Raw genomic sequence first — 21,225 nt, forward strand, 5'->3', positions numbered from 1 at the left:
ATTAAAAGCAGTAACTTAATCCTCTAAAAAGGGCATTTTTTTAAAAAATTATAGCTACTTTCACTTTCATATTTTCAGACATGGCTCCTACACTATTTGGTGAAATTTTCTCTGAATTCTTAAAGAAAACAGGTACAGCTTTTAAGCTTTCTGCGGTGTTGGGTCCGAGTGTTTTCATCAACTTCATGCTTAAGTTGGAGCAAATGTGTGTCTGCAAACACTCTGGCGAGGACAACCAGTTTTTCTTAGTATCTTACATGTTTTGTCCAGCACTGATTTTGCTTATCATCATTGTGCTGATGGACAAGACCAGCATCACATGCTGGCCACTTTGCTGCAGCCCTGAGGGCCGGAAAAAACTTTTCTCTCATTCGCTCTGCTGCAGAAAAGGATGTACAGTAGTTATGAAAGGTGTGTTTGGAGCAAGTGTTTGGATAATATCAGTACTGCTTGATGGCGACTGGTACGTGTGTTTTAAAACATCACGTAACATCAGGGATGTCCTTGGAGATCTTCCCTGCAAGAGTGAAGACCGTGACACAACTGAAGAAAATTCCAGAATCACTCAGTATTACAATGTTTCACGGGTAAGTAAAGTCGTTTGAATAACCCAAGTAACTGCATTCATAATTGAGATTAAGTTTATTTTCTTAATTTCTCTTTTATGCTGTAGTTTAATTTCAGTCTCCTGGTTCAGAGAAAACATTTGTTCTGAAATAAAGCTGTGCTGTCTCTTTAAGAGAGTTGTTTGAATGTTGATTGTGTTATGCTGGGGGGTGCGGTGGTGCAGTGGGTTGGCCCACAGTCCTGCTCCCCGGTGGGTCTGGGGTTCGAGTCCCGCTTGGGGTGCCTTGCGACGGACTGGCGTCCCGTCCTGGGTGTGTCCCCTCCCCCTCCAGCCTTGCGCCCTGAGTTGCCGGGTTAGGCTCTGGTTCCCCGTGACCCCGTATGGGACAAGCGGTTCTGAAAATATATGTGTGTGTGTGTGTGTGTGTGTGTGTGTGTGTGTGTGTGTGTGTGTGTGTGTGTGTGTGTGTGTGTGTGTGTTAGTTAGTTAGTTAGTTAGTTAGTTATGCTGCTTGTTTATGTGACGCAGTGGGTTGGACCAGGTCCTGCTCTCCGGTGGGTCTGGGGTTCAAGTCCCGCTTGGGGTGCCTTGTGACGGACTGGCGTCCCGTCCCGGGTGTGTCCCCCTCCCCCTCCGGCCTTACGCCCTGTGTTACCGGGTTAGGCTCCGGTTCTCTGTGACCCTGTATGGGACGAGCGGTTCAGAAAGTGTGTGTGTGTGTTTTTCATGTAGACTTACTAGTTATGCACTGAAGAAAGTTTAGAAGCAAAGCTGTGGTTTTCCACTCCTCACTCATTTTTTATTTCTCTGCTGAACTCTAAGGAACATACCTCTTTTCACAGTGCTTCTGACAGTAAACATCTTCAACGTACTTGCCGTCTCTTGGATGTTTATTGAGGAACCTGTTTAGCTATCTGTCAAGCTAGAAATCATCACTAGATCCTAGCGAGGGCAGAATAAAAGTAGATATTTACATGTTTCAAAGTCAAGAGTGATGTAATTTACTTGACAAGTTTCTGAAAGTAATGAAAGTAACTTTTCATAGAAAAGTATGTGATTGTTGGTAGGGTAATGGTTAGAGCTGCTCCTTTGGACCCAAAGGTTGCAGGTTTGATTCCCCCTCTGGCTGTAGTACTCTTGAGCATGGTACTTACCCTAAATTGCTCCAGTAAAAAGTACCTCTTGGTACAAATGGCTCAGTAATTGTTTATAGGTAGACTAACATAAGCTGCTTTGGAGGAAAGCATCAGGTAAATGTAAATAATTCCGTTAGCACTGTCTCCCTCATTTTATATACTGTACATATCCGTGAATAAAGTTGCAATTCCAAAAAATGTTTCCAATCAAAAATTTGCTACATTCCTTTCTTTTGGGGGTAGCTGGTAGTGTAGTGCTTAAAGCTGTTTTTTCTGGCTTTGTATATTTCAACTAAATCACTCCAGTAAAAATTACACTGCTGTAATGATGGAAAAATCATTCTGAGTAACTTAACAGTGTAAATTGTTTTGGAGAAATATGTCACGTGAATGGATAAAATGCCTGTATAAAACATTCTGAAAGGTACTTGCATCTAATATAAATTTTACACAAGAACCAAACATGATACATGGTTTTAAAGGCCCATGAGCACAAATTTGAAACAGTGTATTAAGTTTTATTCGTGCAGATCTTGGCTTTTTAAAATTCTCAGATGTTTAATTGTTGAAACGTTTTTAAAATATAACGGTGACATTAATGGTGTTCTGTTTTCTTTTTTCTTCAGGCTATAAGCCTTATTTTGGCCACTATCCTGGCAATTGTATGGGCTATAGTTAGATGCTGTCAGGGTGGCTCCTCATATTACAAATATAAATATGAAAAATATCAGGAAAGGGAAACAGGAAAAGCCCTGAAAGAACACTTACAAGAACTTGCAAAACAAAACGCTAAAAAGACCTGCCTTCTGGTATTATCTGCAATTCAGGAAACATCTGGGGCGTCTACGACACAGTCACAGCCTCCAACTGTGGAACAAGTTATTGTAGAGCCTTTAACCGAAACTCAGAGACGAAACCTAATCGACAGAGCAAAAAAGACCCAACTACAACAGAAAACACTTGATGACCTTTGGGGAAAAATGTCAGAACCAGATTTTTGCTTATCCGGACTCCAGTTAGCTATAAAAAGGAACCAATCAGCAGTCACTGCAGATCCAGCATCGACCGATGGGAGCCGTGGGAGGGCAGGTCCCTCCGGTGAGAACCAACCAGCAGTCGCCTCAAATCCAGCAGCACTCAGTCAGAGTGAAGAGGAAATGCTGTTGAGTTCCACCACTGACAGGCAGCATAGACCCACTACAGCTGATCCCATGGAACTGAGAGGGATGCAGTGACAGTTACAAGTCAAAGTCACATAATTCGGTCTCAGTGTTGCGGATAGTTTGCAGAAACTTGGATGAAGATCCTCCAGCATCAAACAGTAAATAATGATCCTCCTCTTTGAACCTCAGTGATGGTGAGCAGCGGTTCCATCGCGGTGAGAGCTGTTCGGTCCCGGGTTTGAATCGCCTTATAATAGGAGGAATTACAGTACATACCCTGAGTTACTCCAGTAAGAATACCATGCTGTGTAAATTAGTCATTATGGAAATAACACCGTCAGTTAGGTAATAGTATTTTTTATTTCTTTCTTAATTTGACTTTGCTTTGAGATTCCTTCCCTTTCAGACAGTTAAACCAACTTTGATTTCTCTCTGAACTGCCCTTTCTTGGCTTCTCTAGCATGTGCTTAGTGTATCAACATAAATTTAATTTTCTTCATTTGTTACTGAAATAACCCTTCTATGGGCATGAACTGAGGACATGGCATCCATTTATTGGGTCATGCTGTTCCTTTCTGTCCTGTGAAAACCCAAGGTATTTATCCTCTTATTCTGTTAAAGCTCTGAAATTGAATACTTGCGCAGTACACAGTCAAATTCACTGATTATATTCTGTTGACCAGTTTATTCTTCGCGTATTATGACAGTATATCAAGATTGCACAATGTAACAAATTTTATTATGAGTTAAGGATTTTCCATTCAGCTTTGTTAGATTAAGCATACTTTTGGTGTAAGTTCATACTGTGTCAGTTCTTGGAAAAATATTCCATATTCTGGAAATTAGTAAATTTTGCCACCAAATATTCCAGTACCTCTTGGTATGTGATGCTTTTCAGAATGTTCTGGAACCTTTTAGAATCTTCTAATAACTGCAAGTTTCTGTGGCTAAAACAGACACTCTAGAAGAACTAGTGGCATTTATGTAATCAGTAAATGTTAATCATAGTCAACAACCGAGAACTTTGCAAAATTGTTACATTCTGTTATTGGATAGTGGTGTCTGTACAGGTGAAGATCACGCTTCTGCTATGGTATATTAGTTTGAGACATTTAGCCATGTTTTATGGAGGTATTTGAACTTCCTTATTGTATGCAATAATGTTGCTTGACTGAGTTCAATAATTGATTAAACTTTTAATTTGGAAAAGAAATCAGAGTTTTTATTCCAGAAAGACAGTTATAAGTGCATAAATACTATAGCATCCCCCCATGGAAGTACTGGAGACAAGCTCGGGAGTCAGGGCTCTAGGAAAATGCTCTTTATTAACCGCATACGTGTCTTTTCGATAACAATCTTCACAAAGATATCTCAGACACTACAAGCAGTCCCCAAGCACTGGTTCCCCCAGATCACTCTAACCCCCCTTCTCCACAATATGGTTAGGAGGTCACCCCTTGAATCCCCCAGAATTCCCCTGTGGCAAACTAAGCATAAGCAACATAACAGCCAATCAAAACAGAACACAGGACTGAGTACAGAAATAGACACTATTTACATTAATGTACATCAGCCCCCCCTCAGCGCTGGTACAATACAGTACATTTTAACTGCTTTGATTGTGTCAAACCGAATGTTCTGAGGGACACAGACATCCCCACGGTGTTTACATACTTTCAAGCAGCATTGTACACACAGGTCCTCTGTGACCACAATAAAATGCCCAGGAAAGGTGGGCAGTACCTGGTATTCAGACCCCCGAGGGCTATTTGCCAGATGGCTTAGTCTACCGTGCTCCTTATTATCTTACTGTATTATTGGATCAAAGTAAATTGCACTAATGTCTCATTTACAGCAACCTTGGTCAGTGCCCGGTGTCACTGGTGAAAAGAGCTCTATTAAAATAAAAACACTGACCATGATTTAAGCGCGGTAATGACTCTCCAACACATAAGACTATGCACAGTTCTCCTTAGGGAGCAACTGGTAGCAAAGTGGTTAGAGCCGCTGTACAGCAGGTTTCTCCCGAGGAGGTTAGCAGGCGATGCTTCTTTGAGTAAGAAAGAGTTTTTGCGAGAGCGGGCCGAGAGATACAGCCAAGGGATTAGTACATGGGGAACATCCGGACAAGGGAACATCCGGAAGTCAGCATGACAAACAGAGCACAGGGTGGCGTCCGTCACGTCATGTCAGAATGTAAGCGTTGCGGCAAACAGTGCTCTCTAGGCATCCCGCTCCTGAGTTGTCTCCAGGTGTATCCCATCTCCTTCATCTCTGCTAAATGAATAAATGTAAATGTAAGCGTGTGCGTTATATAGGTTGTGTGTGTATAGTAGTAATAAAAATATAATTGTTGCACCAGACATCGGATGAGTTACGTGGTTTATCAACACACAACAGCACCGGTATCTACATGGATAAGCAGCTTGGCACCTTCTACCTCAAGCGAGAGATAAGGCTCAGAAGAAGGAGAAGCAGTTAGATCAGTAGCCTGCGCTCTTGGTGTCTCTCGGGCCTCATCCTACTGAGTACCAAATGCTCCCCAAAATGATTATTCGAGGTAAAGGGTCCAGCTTGGGGGGCCGGTTTGGGGTGTGCCCCAGTGAGGTGAACTTCTCCCTGACTTCTGCGAAAAGGACCCATTTGTCCACCATAAAACAAGCACCAGGTGGTACATTTACTGTACCTAGTCCTTGACCGTGCCTCTCTTTCTCTGAGTCCACGTTAGTCTTCATTTTTTTCTTGATTCAAAATCCTTCAGCAAGCTCTGACTTATCCCAGTCAAAACTCCAAATACGTGGTTTACATCGTCTTTACTCAGTTACACTCATCTGTCCGTACATGTAGCCATTTCAAAGCTTTACTTAGCATGCATATAACAGAGTTATGAGCTGGATCCTCTTTTACTCTGCTTACTGGCATTAAAACCCCTTGTATTTTATGTTCTTGTGCCCAATGTACCACAGGGGCAGCTGGTAGTGTAGTGTAGTGTAGTGGTTAGAGCTACTGCCGAACTTGCAGTTTCAATTCCTACCTCTGGCTGTAGTACCCTGAGCAAGCTTATCATCATCATCTCCTTCAGCCCTGCCTGGGGCAGAGGTTGCCAACGAGAGCTCTCCAGGCATCCCGGTCCTGAGTTGTCTCCAGGTGTATCCCATCTCCTTCATCTCTGCTTCTGTGTTGTGGCGCAAGCTGTTTTTTGGTCGGACTCGATTTCTCTTCCCGTCCGGGTTCCAGGTGAGGGCTTGCCGTATGATGCCGGAAGCAGGTTTCGAAGGGTGTAGCCGATCCATTGCCAACGTCTTTGGAGTATTTTGTCCTCTACTGGTTGCTGTTTTGTTCGCTGCCAAAGTTCTTCGTTAGATCACAAATGTCTCTGTACCTCATCACGCCTCCTTTACCTTCAAACAGTCTAGCCGTGGACAGTCAAAAGAACCATAAGTGGGTCTCGCTCCAGGAGAGCCCCATGTCCACTTTTCTCATTTCACCCTCCTAGAAAAAAACTGTTTGATTGTCCGACTTACGAGTTTTCAACCTTACAATGATGCAATAGCGATATGCATTCAGTGGAAACCGTACTTTGAATTTCATTTCGTACTGTTTCACTGTTCGTTTTGGTCCATTATTTTACTTATATAACATTATTTGTTTCAACCAGGTTTGGGAAAGGACTACTGGAATCCATGTTCTGTCATTAACTACTAACATCTGTTTTATCAAGGAAGTATGACAAACATGCAATTGGCTGTTAAAAGGAATTATTATTATTATTATTTTTATTAGCAGGTGCCTTTATCTGCTGATAGCCATGAGCAGACAGCATTCAGGACTCCTTTTGGGCACTTCCAATTTAAAGTGTTGCCATTTGGGATTCATGAGGCACCTGCAACATTTCAAAGGCTAATAAACCATGTACTTAAAGGCACAGAGGGCTTTGCAGCAGCATAGTTGGATGACATTGTCATCTATAGTTGTAGCTGGGAGGAGCATCTACACAATCTGCAACATGTCACGTCCCTGAGAAAGCAGACAGGTTTCACCATCCACCCACACAACTGTGTTTTGGCGAAGGAGGAAGCTGCTTACCTTGGCTATGCGTTGGGCCGAGGGATTTATCCTCACAGGGTTTGGAGGCAGTAGTGGAGAAGCAAGGTAGTAGGACCAAAAATATTTATTTTTCTTTACTTAAAAAATGGATCTTCACCAATAACAAAACACTTTAACCCAAGCCAAATACAAAAATAAACTGAGAAAAAAAAACATTGAGTTACAAAAGGAAATGAGGCATATGAGCCATGGGCTTAAACCTCTTGCACCAGCAGCAATACACAGCTCTCCTTTCCTCTCTGTGTCTGTCTCTCACTAGTGACCTAATACAACCTTTTATAGCAGTAACTCCACCCTTCTGGCTGCATATAACAGCCTCAACAACTAATTCCAAAATACATATTCCCCAAAAATTACACCCAACAACATAAATACAAAGACATACAAAACATTTGTCTGTTATAAATATCCCTATTTCACAATATATAAAAACATTTATCCCATTACACAGTAAAACACCCGATCAAGTTGGTTGTGCCCAAGGACTCCCACCTACTACCAAATCTTCAGTCTTCAATCTACAATATTCAGGAGTTTATTGTAATGTGTACAGTAAACAGTTCGTTACACTGTACGATGAAATTCTTACTCTGTGAATCCTCTCAGCAGCCTATGACATAAATTGTAAGGACGTAAGGAAAGAAAAACACAAGGTAAACACAAGGTGTAAATCACAAATTTAAAAAAATTACTATTAGTGCAAAGTCACAAATTACAAAAATTTTAAATTTAATTTAAATTTTAAGCCGATGGCTCAAAAAATGCATTCAAACTTTTTCGGTTTGTTCAGTCCGATCAATGTACACACACAAACTGTCTGAAATCGTTTATCCAACGCGGGGTCGTGGCAAGCTGAAGCCAAGCTTGGCAACACAGGATGTGGGGCTAGAGGACACACCTCAGACAGGGCACCCCAAGCAAGAGTAGAACCCCAGACTCGCCATGCAGCGGGACCTGGCTAAGCTTGCTGTGCCACCGCACCCCCGATCAATATAGCTCTAAGAAATTATCCTTAGCAATTAAATACAGTTTCTGCCGCATGGGTCCGTGGCCTTGCACCACCCCGCCCCCTCCTGCTGCTTGAAAGGAATTGCACCCGACCCCCCACGTTGCCTTTTCGGGCTGAGCCCGGCCGGGTTATGTGGGCTGCCCGGCCTCCAGGTGCTTGCCTAGGAACACTACCCCAAGGCCTGACTCCAGGGGTAGGTCCTGGTGACCCTATTCCAGGCAGGGTAAATGCTAATTTGTTCATGTTCACCATAGGGGTTTTTTTGAACATGTTAGTCTGGATCTTCACTCTAGACCTGGTGGCCATGAGAGACCCTACCAGGAACATACTGCTCCTGATGAAATGGCTCTGGTGATCGCTAGAACCCTTCCGTCACAACAAGGCCCTGATGCAGGAAGGGATGGTTCACTCATGGAAAAGAACGGCATGCCCACTTCAGGTAAGGGGAGAGCATTTGCCCCAGGTGGAGGAGTTTAAATATCTTGGGGTCTTGTTCACGAGTGAGGGGAGAAGGGAGCGTGAGATCGGCCGCAGACTGGGAGCAGCGGCAGCAGTAATGCGGTCGCTGTACCGGACTGTAGTGGTGAAGGGGGAGCTGAGCCATAAGGCAAAAATCTCCATTTACCGGTCGATCTACGTCCCTACCCTCACCTATGGTCATCAACTCTGGGTGATGACCGAAAGAATAAGATCGCGGATAGAAGCAGCCGAAATGAGTTTTTTCCGCAGGGTGCTGGGACTCACTCTCCGTGACAGGATGAGGAGTTCGGACATCCGGGAGGAGCTCAGAGTAGAGCCGCTACTCCTTCACACTGAGAGGAGCCAGTTGAGGTGGTTTGGACATCTGATAAGGATTCCCCCTGGGCGCCTCCCTTTGGAGGTATACCGGGCACGATCAACTGGGACGAGGCCCCGAGGTCGGCCCAGGACCCGTTGGAGGGATTATATCTCCCAGTGGGCCTGAGAGCAGCTGGGGAACCCCTGGGTTCGTCTGGGCTTCTCTGCTCTTCCTATTGCCACTGTGAGCCTAGAAGGACTAAGCGGTTAAGAAAATGGATAGATGAAATTAAATACACACACACACACACATTTTCAGAACAACTTGTCCCATACGGGGTCGCGGGGAACCGGAGCCTACCCGGTAACACAGGGTGTAAGGCCGGAGGGGGAGGGGACACACCCAGGACGGGACGCCAGTCCGTCGCAAGGCACCCCAAGCAGGACTCGAACCCCAGACCCACTGGAGAGTAGGACCCGGTCCAACCCACTGCGCCACCGCACCCCCTTACAATGATGTTAAATTGGTATTAATTTTGCAGTTACTGGTGTTTAATCCCTATTAAACTGTATTTAATGTAAATGAAGTAAACACAGTAAAGTACATCTTTCCCTCATACAATGAAAACCTGCTGCAGTGACATGAAAATATGAACTATTTTTCACACACTGGGCTTATTTTTCTGTGCTATAGGATTTTTATATGGTAATTTTACTGCTACAGCAGGTATTTTATTCACTGCTTACTATGTTTCACTCTGTAAAACACACAGACACTGTGCTTCTCCCTTGATCAAAAATAACTGCTGAATGTAACTAATAATAAATCATACAGATACCTTTTATAATGTACATGAAACTGCCACTGGAGTCAAACCCGACTCATAGCAACCGACCACATGGTGTTTGTAGGTAAGAGAGAGAATGAACGTGGTTTAATGCATTACTGCTTTCCTCTGTGCGTGTGTGTGTGAGAAGTGTGTAAAGTTTTATGCAGCTACTTCTTTCATGAACATGGATTCATATGGTGAAAAGAAACAAACTAAGTGGACTGAAAAATCACACGTCTGCATGTAACCGTGTCTTTCTGTCATGGCTGGTTCCGGAAGGAAGCGGCGGACCCAAATGCGGAGTGGGGTAAGGGCTTTATTCAGGAAAATCCAAGAATCTTCTTCACAGAACAGGCAAAAGGTCTCTCATGCGCAGACGTCGTTGAAGGGACAATCCAAAAGGCGAGGTCGATAATCATAAAGAGGCACGAAGGCTAGGAAGCAGGGTAAAGAGACTGGGAAAGGACTAAGGGATCGGGAAGGAGTTGAGGGCCAGCAAGGAGATCGCGAATCACAAGGCCGAACATGGTTCCGCATCAGCTCCTGCTTTGGCGCTGTCTTATATGCGTCAGTCTGTGCCGCGCCCCAGGTGTTCCGCGTTGGCTCGTCTGCGTGAGCGTGGCACTTACTGCCAATGTAATGAGCATGCTGTATTTTCTACGAGATGTTTGTCGCTTTGGGGAAAAGTGTCTGATAAATGAACACATGTAAATGTAAATGTGTGTGTGTTTGTGTGTTTGATACCCGTGCAGGTGGAGAAGCTGAACCCGTCTATCAATTAATAGGAAAAGAGGTTCAACTGGATCCAAAAGTGGCTGAAACCATACGCAGCATCACATGGAAGAAAGAGAACAACAAACTAGCGGAGTGGATCAGTAATAAAGTGGATTATTATGGCAGATGTAGGACTAAAGACCAGTGTGACCTGAATTCCACTACTGGGGTGTTTATAATGAAAGGGTTAAAACCAGAAGATACAGGGAAATACTCTGTTGATTTAAATTCTCTAGCATCTGCAAAGACATTTCAGCTCGCTGTACTTGGTAAGTTGGATTTAAGTATTATTTGTATTAATGCGCTAAACAGTATTGAACGCAGTGAGACACACACAAGTATAAATATCGATATCGTACAGCGAACTTCGAGCTGCACACACACCATTGTGTCACATTTACTGTGGAACTCAGATGAATGAAAGCAGCTCTGGGTTTGTTAGAACTTCCACTGTTTCCCCAAGGCTCTTTAAACACTCAAGTGCGGAAATATTACAGTGATTTGTGCCACAGGTGTATTTTTATTCTTCTCTCACCTGTTCCAAAAACTATGAATATTTACACCCTGTATAAACTGTCTACATAGATTTCATGGTGTTCCTGTAGTTTTTACTGTGTTTCCCCCTTTTTTGATCATACTCTGTGTTCTGGTCTTTCGGTAAGATGGTGTGTGAACATGGTGTGTGTGTGTGTGTTTGTGTGTTTGATACCTGTGCAGGTGGAACAGCTGAACCCGTCTATGGATTAATAAGAAAAGAGGCTGAACTGAAACCAGAAGTGACCGAAACCATACGCAGCATCACATGGAAGAAACAGAAGGACAAAATAGCCGAGTGGGACGGAAGTGATAAACCGGAATATTATGGCAGATGTTCGAAAGACCAGTGTGACCTGAGTCCCACAACTGGGGTGCTGGTAATGAAAGGGTTAAAACGAGAAGATGAATGGACATATTCTGCTGAAATAAATGGGAAAACATCTCAAGAGGAGTTTCTGGTGACTGTACTTGGTAAGTAGGGTTAAAGTTTAGCTTTATAATTTTATATCTATTATTTCAAAAAATGTGAAATGAGAAAGCAGTGATTTGTAAATGCTGTTTTACCCATATTTCACTGAAAAGAGGACAAGGACAAAATAATGTTGTGCCTCATACATTTAAAAAAACTGTAAATATAAGCTAATTCCACTTCTGATGCCTGCAGCATGTTCCAAAAAGCTGGGATAGACACCTGTTTACCTATGAAATGAGTGGAAAAAAAAAACCTGTTTGGAACTTTCCACAGGTGAACAGGTAACAGGTGACAGGTGACACTGCCATGATGGGGTATAACAGGAGAATCCATGAAAAGCTCCGCTGGTTACAAACAAGGATGAGTCGAGGCTCCACGCTTTGCGCTGCACTCGTGAGTGAATAGTTGAACAGTCTGGAACCAACATTTATCAACATACGATTGCGAGGGATTTAGGGATTTCGCCATCTGTTGTGAATAACGTCCCTAAAAGAGTCCGAGAATCCAGGGAAAACGGTCAAGGGCATAAAGGTCAAGATCGCGACATTGAAGGTCGGTGATGTTGGAGCCTTCGGGCTGCACCGCATCAGTTTGGGTCCGAAATGTGTCTCTGTAATGAATGTAACCACATGGGCTCGGGACTAGTTTGGAAAACCGTTGTCATAAACACAGTTTGTCGCAGTAAAGTGGTCTCGTGAGTTCGCCTTTCGGCTTGTTTTTGGAGAAAATGGACTTGGGGGAGGGGGCGCGGCGGCGCGGCAAGGTTTGAGCTGGGTCTGCTCTGCGGTGGTCTGGGGTTCGAGTCCTGCTTGGGGTGCCCTGCGATGGATTGGTGTCCCGTCCTGGGTGCGACCCCTCCCCCTCCAGCCCTGGCAGGCCAGGCTCTGGTTCACCGTGACCTTGCTTGGGACAAGCGGTTGTAGCCTCTGTGTGTGTGTGTGTGTGTGTGTGTGTGTGTGTGTGAACTTCATGTTCTCTGGGCCAAAAACAAAAAGGATCTCAATTTTTACCAAAGCCAAGTTGAAAATCCAGCTTCTGTCATGGTGTGTTGGTGAGTGTATATTTACCAAAATAAACGTTCATCAGTTTAAATTTTACATACCTTGTCTTTGAACTGTTTTCAGTTAAACATGGTTAAAGATCACTTATACTTAACAGTCACTGCTTTCTGTTTTTATTTGCATTTTAAATACTATCGCAACTTCCTTGGAGATGGGGTTGTGTAAGATTTTGGTTACTGATCTCCTTAGTACGCATTTCTGTGGGAAACACACACTTGGACTGGAGACTCCACTGTGTGGTGTGTGTTGACCAGCAGGAGGCGCCGTTCACTGTAGAGCCATGAAAGAGCAAAGTGGCAGAGTAGTGAAGGGGACTCTCTACTCTAGAGAGTGTTGTTACTGTCCTCATTTTATTTTTATAGAATGCTCTTCTCACACAGGCAAGAGGAAAAAAAAAAAATCCTCTGGGGCTCCAAGTGCCAGTCGCTGCCCATCACTCACGGGCATTCTAGATTTAAAAAAACTTTTAATTCAATTTACAACTAATAATAACATTATATATAAATATTAACTGGAGAAGAAAACACAACAATCTCAGCATCAGTGAGACATTGAGTCTTTAGAGCCCCCGATTTGATCACATCTATTTTTTGCCTTGTTTACCTGAGCAGCTCTTTTCCTCTACAGATCCTGTGTCCAAACCTAGAGTGACCACGTCCTGCAACAAGACCCAGTGCTTCTTGGTCTGTGTGGGAGAGGAGACTAAATACACCAGATACTCCTGGAAAGAGAACGGAAAAACTACACCTGGAAACACCTTGACAGTTCAGAAGACTGGAGACCGGAGTAAAAGTTACACCTGTGTGTTCAGTAACCCTAAGAGTGAGGAGCACAGTGACCCTCTCACTCATATGGACTTATTTCCAGGTCAGTAGTTCAACAACATTGACTCTACAGTTAAAAAAAAAAAAAAAAAAAACTAATTTCTCATCTTGGGACTTGATGACCTTCTCTAACTTTTGTTGACAGATGATCTCGAAATTAAAATATAGAATGATTTGAAATATTAAAAGGTAGGATGATTTATCAGCTTTTACTGTCTGAAATTATTTCTTCTAAAGGTTTTTCCACTGGACTGATTACAGTTGTCATCGTTGGAGTCTCTGAGATGCTGCTGCTTGTTCTCGTGGCTGTTACTGCAAGTTGTTGTCATAAAACAAGATGAAGATCATCAAAGCTCATTTTTAAAAACAGACAAATACGTTTTTCAATTAATAAACAGATACCATGACATGTAGGTTCAGGACCTGTATCTGTCACAGAGGTCTGTTGGTTGTACCTTCAGTCAAAGTGTCCCTCAGCAGAAGGTCATGTTGGACTAGAGCGACTGCTGAGAGCAGAAGCACAAAGAGCCCAGTTCCTCCAACAGCGTTTCATAGCTACACGTCACATCATTGTGTCCATTTCAATGCTTCTTCAGGGTTACGAGTGAATTCCTAGTTGATGGTCCTGCCTGTGAAGTTCTGCTCTCTGCTTCACGTCACACTTTCAGTGCCTGCTGTTGAACTTCTCTCATTGTCTCCAGGATAATATATTTGGCCTCAAGAATCCTGAGCAATAAAGAAAAAAGCTGTTTGTGTCCATGGGCTTCGATCTCTCTCTACTTCTTCTTCACAGGTGTGACATGATCACAAGTCTTTAACATGTGACCAGATACACCGCTGGGTTCACATGTAGAGCACAAACATGACAATCCATGACCTTTAACCTCCAAGACACACCCCAGTTCCTGCTGCTGAACCGTCCTGTCTGTCTTCTTGTAAAGTTGACCATGTTTAAAAGTAAAACAGTGTAATTGTCTCTGGGGAAAAGTAAGAAACACTGAACTTTTCTGTCCTGTAAGTCAATGCTTGAAACTCATAAATGAGCCTTCAACTGCGCACACGCAAACGCACACGATGACTGTCGAAGAGTGTCGCCCCCTGGTGGTCATTGTGCGCATGCTGCAGACACTTTCACTTGTCATGCAGAAATTACCAGGAGGGAGTTAAATGCAAAGTGAAATTATCCTCCATCCTGTTCGTACCTCTGGCCAACAGTCTGATCAAATAATGACTCTGAGCGGAGTGTTAACTGTGTGGACTCCTCAATGCTTTTTCTGGAGTTTCTCGCCTCTCGGCATCTGGCTCTAACATCTGGCTCACCGACAGGGCATGAGGGTTTTGAGCCGACTGGGACGGACGGTCGGACGGTCGGACGGTCGGACAGTCGCGCCCACGCGCGAGAGGCCGCTCCGGCTTTGTTCTTGTTAACGATTCTTCCGCAGGTTCACCTACGGAAACCTTGTTACGACTTTTACTTCCTCTAGATAGTCAAGTTCGATCATCTTCTCGGCGCTCCGCCAGGGCCGTGGCCGACCCCGCCGGGGCCGATCCAAAGACCTCACTAAACCATCCAATCGGTAGTAGCGACGGGCGGTGTGTACAAAGGGCAGGGACTTAATCAACGCGAGCTTATGACCCGCACTTACTGGGAATTCCTCGTTCATGGGGAATAATTGCAGTCCCCGATCCCAATCACGGTTGGGGTTCAGCGGGTTACCCGCGCCTGTCGGCGAAGGGTAGGCACACGTTGCTCCACTCAGTGTGGCGCGCGTGCAGCCCCGGACATCTAAGGGCATCACAGACCTGTTATTGCTCAATCTCGTGTGGCTGAATTCCACTTGTCCCTCTAAGAAGTTGGCCGCCGACCGCTCGGGGCCCCGTAACTATTTAGCATGCGGGAGTCTCGTTCGTTATCGGAATTAACCAGACAAATCGCTCCACCAACTAAGAACGGCCATGCACCAACACCCACAGAATCGAGAAAGAGCTATCAATCTATCAATCCTTTCCGTGTCCGGGCCGGGCGAGGTTTCCCGTGTTGAGTCAAATTAAGCCGCAGGCTCCACTCCTGGTGGCGCCCTTCCGTCAATTCCTTTGTTTCAGTTTTGCAACTATACTCGCCCCTGGAACCCAAAGACTTTGGTTTCCTGGACGCTACCCGGCAGGTCATGGGAATAACGCCGCACGATCGCGGGTCGGCATCATTTACGGTCGGAACTACGAAGGTATCTGATTGTCTTCGAACCTCCGCACAAAGCACACACACACACTTTCAGAACTGCTTGTCCCATATGGGGTCGCAGGGAACCGGAGCCCACCCGGCAACACAGGGCGTAAGGCCGGAGGGGGAGGGGACACACCCAGGACGGGACGCCAGTCCGTCGCAAGGCACCCCAAGCGGGACTCGAACCCCAGACCCACCGGAAAGCAGGACTGTGGTCCAACGCACTGCGCCACCGCACCCCCAGACCAAAATATATGAATTGAAACCGAAAAATCTAAAGTGACCAGTAAATTTACAATGGGGAGGGGGGTCATGGGAAAGGAAATGGAGGTTCAGACAGTATACCTGAGATCCCTCCACTGAACACACTGGACGTTGTTCAAAATAAGGTGCTGGATTGTGACACCAGAAATGCTGATAAAAGGGCCCAGGGAGGCGTGAGTTTATGATATCTTAGCTCCATCATAACTAGTAGACGTTCTCTCTCAGGAAAGCCACCAGTTTCTCAAATCCTCCTTCCTCTGAGGGAAGCCCTCTCGAGTTCCCTCAACAAGCCCACCAGCCTAGCTGTCTGGACGCCCAGGGACAGGATGAACCGACCGGAATACCATCTCTGGAAGCTGCTTCTCCTGAGCCTGAGCACGAGCGTCCGCTGCGGTAAGAACAGCTCCATCTGGCCTCCAGGGCTGTGCTACGCGTGAACTGTACCGTGGTAAAGAGATACTTGTCAGGTTGTCTTTTGAAAACCTCGGCTCACCTCAAACCCCACAAGTCCAGTTGGGCTGTATGTCCATTGTGGGGGGGTTCACAGGAGACGCTCTTTACAGCTGACATGTGCAGTGAGGGAGACTCTGTGGAATCCTGGGGATGACAGTCAAGGTGGTCAGATCTCTTTTCTCCTGTTACACATTCTGGAGTTTTCTTTTGTCTCCTGTTGCCTTGTGTGCTGTTCTGACACTGAAAAACAAGTTAAAATATGTGACTGACCAGTGCAAGGATATAGTCCAATATGGTCAACCTGTTGGCAGAGTATTTCAGCAGTCAATTGTGCTAGAATTAAATGTGTGGACTAGCTTTTCTGCATCTTGCCTTAATAAAAGACACTATCATTTGTCTTTCTCAACTGGTGGAATCAAGACTTAAATAGCGTAGCGACGTGAAAAGAAAAAGATTCAGGTTATTAGGCAAAAAAAAAAAAAAAAAAACTCTCCGGTTTTTAACACAGTCGGCAGTTAAATTTTTGACCTGGAAAGTTTAGAAATGTGAGTTGAGAGATGTAATCAGTCCGTGGTTTTCAGCATCCCCAACTACCACGAATACTTCAGTTTTTCCTGTGCTGAGATAAAAGTTCACTGCTCATCCATTGCTGTAATTTGATGAAGCAATTAGATAAACACAAAGCAAGTGAGGACTCATTAGATCTAATGGATATACAGAGCTGAGTGTCATCAACACAGAGATGAAAACTAATATTATGTTTTGAAATAATTTGCCCCAATGGTAGCTGATGGAGTGAGAACTTTAACGGATCCAAAACTGAACCTTGCGGTACGCATTATCTGTTCTTATCTGGTCAAAAAAAAAAAAAAAAAAACAAGAAGAAGCACGATCACAAAATTTCTGCAGAAACTGTTGATTATTTGATAAAGGCAGAGCAGATCTGCCTGCAGAAAGTGCCTTCGTTGTTTTTTTCAACACTTTCAGCCAATACTACATGGTAAACACCTTTAAATAGAACAGTTTAGTCTCCATTTACGTTCAGTTTCTGAGATTCTACTTCTGTTTTCTTATAGTTCCAAAAGTTTATAGTTCTAGTTTTTTATAGCTCTAATTATGTTTGTTTTGGATGAAACCATGGATTGTTTCATTGTGTTATACAACTGGGTTATGATCCACAGTGAGCTGGATTAATATTTACCTTTTTGTATAACATTTAATTTCCTCACCATCTCAAATTTGATAAAATTATTATCATCTAGCTGTCACACTGTTCTTCTTCTAGTCATAACAAGTGACACCAGCAGGTTGAGATCAAAAGCTAGTAGATAATCTGAAATCATTTCATTTAGTGGGTTTACTGTTAACACCTGCACTATAAGCAATGATAACGTGGAGTATATTTTAATGAGAACGTGCTGGACCTTCCACAACTTGGGTAAATCCTACAGAATTTAACAGAGCCATGAAACATTGGCAATGCTTTGGTAAGTCAAACCCAACTCGTCCTGCGGTATTCTGTATCGGCTCAGGAGGGTTGATAGCAGAGGCTGGAAGGCCAGACAGGAGAGAGTTGCAGCATCCAGGCGGTGTCACTGCCCCGGATCGTGCGCCTGACGACCGTGAAATTGACGACCACAGACTATAAAAGCAGCTGGTCAGACGCACTTGGGCGTGGAAGCTCAACATGAAAAGATGCACTCCTCGTCTGCCCTCCAAGACTTCTACGTTCTGAGACTGTGAATATGACTCCTGTGTTCCAGAAATAAAAGCACCTGCATCTGAGTCCGTCTGCCTGGTTTCCTGCGTTTGCCACCACAGGTGGGATATCACCATGGTCTTGACCAGGAGTTGTGTAGAATCTGTTTAGATCAGGATAGCGATGTGCACAATGACACTGTGTCCTGGTCTCTCAGTGAAGATAAGGATGTGTGGTCATGGTGTGTGTGTCTGTGCGTTTCATACCTGTACAGGGGGAACAGCTGAACAGGTCTATGGATTAATAGGAAAAGAGGTTCAACTGGATCCAAACGTGACTGAGGCCATCAGCAGCATCACGTGGAAGAAAAGCAACACTGGAATATTTGAGGGGGGTAGGAGTCATAACACGGTTTATTATAGCAGATGTCTGTTTCAGAACTTCTGTGAGGAGAATATCACCACTGGGGTGCTAATATTGAAAGGGTTAAGACGAGAGCACGAAGGACGATACTCTGCTGAAATAAACAAAGGACCTGCAAAGGAATTTCAGCTCATCGTACTCAGTAAGTGGATTTCAAGTCCAGTGAATTCTGTTAGAATTTGTGTTTTAAGTACATGATTTAGAGATGAATAAATAGAGAAACGCAGTTTACCCAACGAGGGGGTGTGGTGGTGTGGTGGTGCACCAGCTTTGACCAGGTCCTGCTCTCCGGTGGGTCTGGGGTTCGAATCCTACTTGGGGTGCCTTGCAACGGACCGGCGTCCCATCCTGGGTGTGTTCCCTCCCCCTCCAGCCTTGCACCCTATGTTGCTGGGTTAGGCTTCAGTTCGCTGCGACCCTGCTTGGGGCAAGTGGTCTCAGACAATGTGTGTGAGTTTACACAACATGAACTTTTACCGTGTGGTTTGGGAATAATGTGACTCCACTGTGAAAATTCAAACAACACATTCACGGTGTAGTGTTTAATTTTCATTGACTGTATCACAGTGAAATAATGTGGATGAAAGTGACAAGAGAGTGAAGAAGGGCTCTGGTGTCCAAGTGGAGATCCTACAAAGCTCTTTCAGAGACACTGGGGCTGCAACGTACCAATTGTTTTAGTAATCAAGTACTCTAGCGATTATACTGATGATCATTTCGGTAACTGGATAAGGAAAATACTTATACTATATTTTATTAAACAGCAATAAAAAATTTGGAGCAGAGGAAAAATGATAGCAAGTGGCATATTTAAATAGAGGAAAACTACAAGCGAAAGTGAAACTAAACCTGTGCAGCCTTCAAAGGCCACATTAATATCCTTTGGCCCCTCCTGGGTCATAGGCCACCGAGAAGAGCTCTCCAGGCATCTGTCAACTTGTCTCCAGGTGTATCCCATCTCCTTCGTGTAAACTTCACCATAGCGGTCCAAAGCCTGGATGCAAAAGGAGGAGGGTTGGGTGTGGGGTTAGCAGCTCCTCCCTGTAAAAACCTGCAATGCTACAGAAACAAAAATCATAACTTACTGTTGTGAAATTTAAGTTCACATCAGGAATAATGTGCACCTTAGAAGACCATGGGGTTTCAATAAGCAATGTTTCTTGGAGCACTTTTTGGCCTTTATAGAAGGCAAAAGGTCAAGAAGGTTATAGACCAAGGAAAGGTGCGTGACTGTCACCAGCTGGCCTGAGTGTGGAGGGGAGAAACTGGGGGTGAACGCTCAACTCTCGGAAGAAGACCAAGTTCCTTCATCTCCTGACCTACGTGGTCACATCACGTCAACAGCGTCAACTCTTGGCATAGGAGGGATTACCATCGGTGCGCTCTGTTGTTTGCTGTTCACACTGATGGGCACCACGATAATGAAAGGCACATATAAAAAATATATATAGATATGTGTGCAAATGGAATGAGTTCCTGAAAAAGAAAATTAAGACAAGTTTCTCATTTTCTTTAAGGACACTTCAGTATGTTTGTTTCTTACAGATCCTGTGTCCAAACCCATTGTGACCACGTCCTGCAACGAGACCCAGTGCATCCTGACCTGTGTGGGAGAGGAGACTAAACACACCAAATACTCCTGGAAAGAGAACAATGAAACTGTAAAGGAGGGAAACACCTTGATGGTGGAGAAGAGTGGAGAGCAGAGTAAAAGTTACACCTGTGTGTTCAGTAACCCTAAGAGTGAGGAGCACAGTGACCCTCTCACTGAGATGGACTTATTTCCAGGTCAGTGGTTCAACAACATTGACTCGACAGCTTTAAAAAAAAAAGAAAAACTAATTTCTCATCTTGGGACTTGATGACCTTCTCTAACTTTTGTTGACAGATGATCTCGAAATTAAAATATAGAATGATTTGAAATATTAAAAGGTAGGATGATTTATCAGCTTTTACTGTCTGAAATTATTTCTTCTAAAGGTTTTTCCACTGGACTGATTACAGTTGTCATCGTTGGAGTCTCTGAGATGCTGCTGCTTGTTCTCGTGGCTGTTACTGCAAGTTGTTGTCATAAAACAAGATGAAGATCATCAAAGCTCATTTTTAAAAACAGACAAATACGTTTTTCAATTAATAAACAGATACCATGACATGTAGGTTCAGGACCTGTATCTGTCACAGAGGTCTGTTGGTTGTACCTTCAGTCAAAGTGTCCCTCAGCAGAAGGTCATGTTGGACTAGAGCGACTGCTGAGAGCAGAAGCACAAAGAGCCCAGTTCCTCCAACAGCGTTTCATAGCTACACGTCACATCATTGTGTCCATTTCAATGCTTCTTCAGGGTTACGAGTGAATTCCTAGTTGATGGTCCTGCCTGTGAAGTTCTGCTCTCTGCTTCACGTCACACTTTCAGTGCCTGCTGTTGAACTTCTCTCATTGTCTCCAGGATAATATATTTGGCCTCAAGAATCCTGAGCAATAAAGAAAAAAGCTGTTTGTGTCCATGGGCTTCGATCTCTCTCTACTTCTTCTTCACAGGTGTGACATGATCACAAGTCTTTAACATGTGACCAGATACACCGCTGGGTTCACATGTAGAGCACAAACATGACAATCCATGACCTTTAACCTCCAAGACACACCCCAGTTCCTGCTGCTGAACCGTCCTGTCTGTCTTCTTGTAAAGTTGACCATGTTTAACAGTAAAACAGTAAGAAACACTGAATGCTTCTGTCCTGTAAGTCAATGTTTAAAGCTCAATTTCAGCTTCTGTCTCACACACACACACACACACACACACACACATGATGACCATTGAAAAGTGAATGTTACCCCCTGCTGGTCATTGAGAGCATCGCCATGCAGGTCAGACAGTCCAGTGGAAGAAAGGCAAAGGATATGTGGAG

The 21,225-nt window shown here is 44.2% G+C and overlaps 1 protein-coding gene across 1 annotated transcript; it reads left to right on the top strand.

Moving 5' to 3' along the window:
* Nucleotides 1-3,721, top strand: LOC114912198 (uncharacterized). The gene is made up of 2 exons (XM_029257935.1): nucleotides 1-587; nucleotides 2,331-3,721. Exons 1-2 carry the CDS (start codon nucleotides 81-83, stop codon nucleotides 2,937-2,939), a joined length of 1,116 nt encoding a protein of 371 aa, XP_029113768.1. The 5' UTR covers nucleotides 1-80; the 3' UTR covers nucleotides 2,940-3,721.
* The last annotated feature ends 17,504 nt before the right edge of the window (nucleotides 3,722-21,225 follow it).

Source organism: Scleropages formosus, chromosome 14, assembly GCF_900964775.1.
Source record: "Scleropages formosus chromosome 14, fSclFor1.1, whole genome shotgun sequence".
Lineage (NCBI taxonomy): Eukaryota > Metazoa > Chordata > Actinopteri > Osteoglossiformes > Osteoglossidae > Scleropages > Scleropages formosus.